This window comes from Sprattus sprattus, assembly GCF_963457725.1.
Source record: "Sprattus sprattus genome assembly, chromosome: 8".
NCBI lineage: Eukaryota > Metazoa > Chordata > Actinopteri > Clupeiformes > Clupeidae > Sprattus > Sprattus sprattus.
In genome coordinates this window covers 12995523-13001636 of record NC_137927.1, presented here as the reverse complement: position 1 = coordinate 13001636, position 6114 = coordinate 12995523, and the positions used below count along the sequence as shown (strand labels likewise).

Sequence of the window (6114 nt, the reverse complement as noted above, 5' to 3'; positions counted from 1 at the left end):
TGGAAGCCAGCTAATTTCTGAGCAGATGAAAATAGGGATGAGGAGAAAGAGAGAAACAAGATGGCTTTTTGTGGAGCAATGGCTGCTACCTCTGAGCAGAGGTGTGTGTAGACTACCTCCTTTGCAGCCCTCTTCTATGTTTGTATTCACAGAGTCAGCGCAGAATTGTGACGAATCTTAAACTAGAGTGACGTAAAAGTTGCATGAATTCCAATAAGACTGTTCAGACTGAGGTCGCATTGTAAACAATCAGACTCGTGTCTGATTCAGGACCACATGTGAAGGTGGCCTAAATCAGAGTTGAAAAGATAAGATTCCATGAAACCATGAAAAAAACAGATATGAGACACATATGAGCAAAAAAAACAGATTTGATCCGCTTTGGCCTGCAGTCTGAACATATTGCCATACTGTCACCTTTCTCTCTCTTCCAGTGAAACTTAGGTGGAACTAATGTATAACAACAATTGCCAGGCGGGGCACTCTAATGCCTCTTTAAGGATTGGTGTGTGTGTGTGTGTGTGTGTGTGTGTGTGTGTGTGTGTGTGTGTGTGTGTGTGTGTGTGTGGGTGTGTGGGTGTGGGTGTGTGGGTGTGTGGGTGTGTGTGTGTGTGTGTGTGTGTGTGTGTGTGTGTGTGTGTGTGTGTGTGTGTTTTGAGGGAGGTGATCCCACTGGTAAAACCTGTATTCTCTGTTGATTGACAGCCATATGTGTTACAATAAACCAACTAGGAGAAAGTGTCAAGAAGAGAAATAGGTCTATGAATAGGGGAGATTCATGGAGTATGTTGTTTGAGTAAAAATACATATTATTTATCCAAAAAAAAGATTGTTGTTAATTCATTAATTTTATTTTATATAGTTCACGATATATAAAGTTTATATCACATAGATTTACATGTTTATAGTTTATATGTATATCATAAACTTGTAAATAAATATATAAAGAAAAAAAGTAAAAAACATTTAGTCCATAAGGTTTAGTTAAGGATTACAAATTATTCCTAGAAGGGGAGCAACACATGGACAGTGTAAAATGAAAAATAAAGGTAAGCTTAAATTACACAATATCCAAGATCAAATGAACTCAAGGACAACAGTGTGACATGAGTACTTGTTTCCTCTTTTCCCACACATGAACACGCACTAGTAATTGTGAAATCCACAAAAAAACAGATGTGTGCTATCACAGAACATGCAAGTAACGTGCAGACAAGCACACACCACTGCACATTTGAAAAAACAGTCCATTCAGCTATTAACTCATGTTTCCTGGTTAAATCTTCCAAGCTGTTACTACTAAAAAGCTCAAAATGATGAGGTAACATGAAAACAACGATGATAAAACAAATGAAATAAACACATACTTATACTTAACAGTATACTTAACAAAACAAAAAAACTATGCAATATCTGGAAAGTCTGGATATTCTTCAGAAGTTTGTAAAAATACAAATGGATGAAAATTATTATCAAATCTACATCTATAATCAGAATAAAATTCCGTCCTTAAATGATTACTACTTATATGCATTAATGTTATACAGTCACCTTTAGTAATTTTTTATCTTGCAAATTGATTATGCTAAAAACCCTTTAACAAAAACCCAACAAAATCTCACATGATATCAAGTTGAAGCTTGATCACAGATATCCATGAGGAGATCTATTTGAACTTTTGATTCCGTGTGGCACTGTGATGACTGGGTGTGAGAGGTCTGCTTCTTGGACGTGAAACATATGTCTTTATTTCCCTCACCAGAAGCTGTGCTGGAGATGTGGCGGAAAAGCTTCTGTATCCCTGTCTCACGCAGTGAACTTCGAAAGGATCTCGCAGCAAAGACATACAGCACTGGGTTAATGGTGCTACTGACAAATGCCAAGGCTCCCGCTATGAAGGTCATGGTTTCTCTAACCTCCTCAACCTTTACGGCCGCCTCATGATGAGATGTTTGGATGCCAATGTAGACCAGGGAGAGGATGTTCCCAATGTGATGAGGGGTCCAGCAGATGACAAATCCAACAACCACTGCCGCAATTAAACCTGTCGACTTGCGTTTGGACTTGAAGTTCATCTGGGCAATGCGACTGTACAGGCAGCCATAACAGATCACCAAAATGGTGAGCGGAGTAATGAAGCCCACAAGTGTCTCCAGCAGCAAAAATATAATTTCTTCTGTATCAGAGTTGTACTCCGTAAAGGTACACATCTTTAGGTCTGCATAATCACCCAACACTTGCGAGGAAATGACTGGGATACTGAGGAGAAAGGATGCCACCCAGACACCAAACAGCAACTTATGCAGAGCTTGTTTTCTTCTCCAGCCAACAGAGGCAAAGGGGTAACGAACAGCCACAAAGCGCTCCACACTCATAATGGTGAGGAGGAACACACTGCTGTACATGCAAGCATTCACGACATAGGCCGTGGCCTTACACATGACCTGTCCAAAGATCCAGGAATTTGCCATGGAGTAGATCCACAAGGGCAGGGTGATGAGCACCAGGAGATCTGCGATAGCCAAATGGAGGATGAGCACCACTGTGTGGGAGCGCTTCTTGACATGCTTCAGGATGGTCCAGATCACCAGCAGATTCCCAGGAGCCCCTACCAGGAAGGACAGGCTGAGGATCACACAAGCCACCACCAGCCCAGTCCCTGGTATCTCTGCCGGACTCTCTGCACTCGCCATACTCACAAGGACGTTTATAGTGACTCTGCACCCTTTAAGGAATCAGAGGCAGTAGACACTGTTTCTTAAGACAGCCTTTACTTCCCTCTTTTGAAAGACAGAAAGTAAAAAATGAAGAACAAGGTTTAAAAAAAAAAAAAACCTTGTTGCTGTGACAAGTTAAAAAGCAGACATTTCAGGACAAATAAATATGAAGTTGAGTTCCTCCAAAAATAAAAATGCTTTGCTGACAACAATGTTAGTAGCATGTGTATCTAATATGATACATAACTCAGATATCTTTATCAAAAACAAAATATTGATTTTATTTTCAATGTGTGTAACATGAATTAATTTCTTTTAAACAAATCAGCTTTTAAGATGTTGTTTAATAAACGTTCTACAACTGAATTTATGGTTTACTAATTCATGTTTGGTTGATTGTGAGAATACATGAGTGTGTGCACACATGAATGGGTGACTGAGGGGAAGATTTCATTCAGATTCAATTTCAAGTCAATACAGATAATGTCTATTGTCTAATATCTATTAACTTTGTGTAACGGGACAACTCAGCAACCGTTATCCTTTACTTACTATGACTTCATTAGAATTATTAATTTATTTAGCAGTAATTGTGTTCAACCTTCACTGTATATGGCAGGAAGGACATAAGAATAGAATCAGATCATACCTGGGATCACCTTTATATTAGGATTTCACTGTGTAAATTCTGAAAATGGCATGAAAAATGACAGCTGTGCCTCTGAGAAATCTTCATTACATTCTTTTCAAAGTGATCAGCCATTATTTAATCGAGTCTTTCCAAAAGTACACCTTCATTAAATTTGGTACATAAGCTTATTTTGTGACAATAGTTCAATTATCACTCTGTATTTGCATTTACTCTATTTAAATCACCTGACCGGTTAATTGTGACAGCAATACTGATGCGGATCACTGCACTTTTCTTTAGTACAGGTAACATTCTCCTCCTGATTTAGTCCTTTCTCTACTCATGGTGATGTAAAAGGCGTCAAGGAAATCTCAAGTGCTGTGCTATACACACAAGACATTGCACCTTTTGACACTGCAGTTAAAATCTTTAATGAACAAAATTTTAAAAGTTGTTACACCATCATAATTTCAACTTCACATGTCATTCATATATTAACATGCTCCTATTCTACAGCTATCAAAGCATAACATAAATGATATCTTATTGTATGGTAGGGTAGGCTATTGTAGGTAGTCTATTACATATATTATAGTTCACTTTGTGTTGTGCTCTCTTGAACCTCTCCTACTCTCAAAGTACGTTTGTTTTTCAAAGAATTGGAGGCTACGTCAAGGAATAGCCTAACAAAGCCAGAATCCCTAAGTCCACCTTGGACATTTCGCGCTGCAAAAGCATACAGCACTGGGTTCACTGCACTGCTGATGAAGACCAATGCACCTGCGATTTGCACAATAAATTCTTTGAAGGTTGGTTCAGAGATGCCAGTTGACAGGATGATAACATCAGCGATGTTGAGGATGTGATGAGGAAGCAAGAGAAGGGCAAAGGCCAACACCACACTGCTGATCAGAACTGTTGTCCTCCGTTTGGCAGTGGAACGTATCTGCTTTAGCTCCCTGGCCACTTGACAGTAACAGATGGCCAAAATGGAAAACGGAATCACAAAGCCCATGGAAGTTTCCAGGCAGACGCAAAACAGCTCGCTCACAGAGGTGAATGTTTTGAAAGTGCACTGAGGAGTACCATCATCATTCGTGTCCACATAAAGGGTCAGGATTACTGGAATTCCTAAAAGGAATGCCAAGAACCACATGACTCCCAAACATTTGTTCAACATGTCCACACTTTTCAGGCCGAGCATCTTAAAGGGGTAGCGGATGGCCACAAGGCGCTCCACACTCATAATGGTCAGGAGGAACACACTGCTGTACATGCAAGCATTCACGACATAGGCCGTGGCCTTACACATGACCTGTCCAAAGATCCAGGAATTTGCCAAGGAGTAAATCCACAAGGGCAGGGTGATGATCACCAGGAGATCTGCAATAGCCAAATGGAGGATGAGCACCACTGTGTGGGAGCGCTTCTTGACATGCTTCAGGATGGTCCAGATCACCAGCAGATTCCCAGGAGCCCCTACCAGGAAGGACAGGCTCAGAATCACACAAGCCACACGGATACTTGCCACGGACCACTCATCCATTGTCGTGTCATTAGGGTTGAAGGTACTGGAGGTGTTCATGTTGTGCTTAAAATGAATGTTCACTGATGAAAATTCAGCAGTTCTGTGTAGTCTAGATTAGTTCTGTTTCTGTTTCTTAATCATCAGCAAATAGTTTTTACTTCTGCAAAATGTGGTGTGTGACAGCTCAGATGTCATGTCAGTGTCAGGAGAAAATGTGCAGTGTGCACTTAGTGTGCACTTAGTGTGCACGTACTCAAGCCACTTTTGTTGTCAAAATAACAACTAAATGGAGAATGCCCCTAAGTAAGGGATAATGTATAGTGTGCCGGTCTTTCTTGAAAAATATTTTTCGACAGGATCATTATCAAGAATTATCGAACCTCCAGACGTTGGGATGGAACTTTCTTCAGCATTCTGAAGAGCTGTATAATAATCCATTATGCTTTCTGCTCAGTACTTTCTGTTGAGTTCAACTTGCAAATTAAGAGCATCCAGAAACATTCTTCTTTGCATTCCATTCTCAATACTGTAATTTGTTTTATGTTTTTGTCATTTGTGTAGAAATAATGAGCTTTACTCATACAGCAAAAGTCAAATGTAGCTATGCTGGGTCTGGATAGTAAAATACTGAAAATCTAAAATAATTTAATTTGGTCTATTATTCGGCTCCTCAGAATGCTGCAAAATAGTTCCACTGCGTGCCAGGGTTCTGTCTGTCCTGTTGGGATACATTTTTCAAGACTGATCGGCGGATATATTATCCTTTACCTAATAGCCAAAATACCAATATGCCAATATAATGGAATCTACCAATAGGCCTAGAAGTGCAAAAGAAAAGATGAAAATGAAAATACGGCAATCAAAAATGACAGTGTTCAATTAAATTGAATTTCAATTTAAATCAATTAGAAGAAATCTAATAAATCGATGAAGTTATTATTATTATTATCGATTACATTATTTACCTTTGCATCGTAAAATGAAGTAAATGTATGTTTTAAATGATAACATACTTGAATAAATTGATGTAATAATGTATATTGTAAATGATAACATGGTTATGGATATGGATATAGTAGCCTACTTAACAGATGCTTTTGTTCAAAGTGAACAAAACATTTAAAAAGACATTAGAAAAACAGAAAAGGCAGTAATAGAATTAAGCTTAATGAGAAATAATTCAAGAAACAATATTGTGTGCCAATTAATATTATTATTATTAATAATAATAATAGCAA

General features: G+C 38.7%; 2 protein-coding genes across 2 annotated transcripts; both read right to left on the bottom strand.

Annotated features, from left to right (window-relative positions):
* Positions 1 to 1628: 1628 nt before the first annotated feature.
* Positions 1629 to 2693, bottom strand: LOC308369290 (leukotriene B4 receptor 1; the record flags this gene model as incomplete). The annotated part of the gene is made up of 1 exon (XM_080843651.1): positions 1629 to 2693. The coding sequence occupies one exon, from the start codon at positions 2691 to 2693 to the stop codon at positions 1629 to 1631; it is 1065 nt and encodes a 354-aa protein (XP_080699777.1).
* Positions 2694 to 3937: 1244 nt separating this feature from the next.
* Positions 3938 to 4933, bottom strand: LOC308369627 (leukotriene B4 receptor 1-like; the record flags this gene model as incomplete). Its single annotated transcript, XM_080844128.1, has 1 exon — positions 3938 to 4933. The coding sequence occupies one exon, from the start codon at positions 4931 to 4933 to the stop codon at positions 3938 to 3940; it is 996 nt and encodes a 331-aa protein (XP_080700254.1).
* Between the last annotated feature and the right edge of the window lie 1181 nt (positions 4934 to 6114).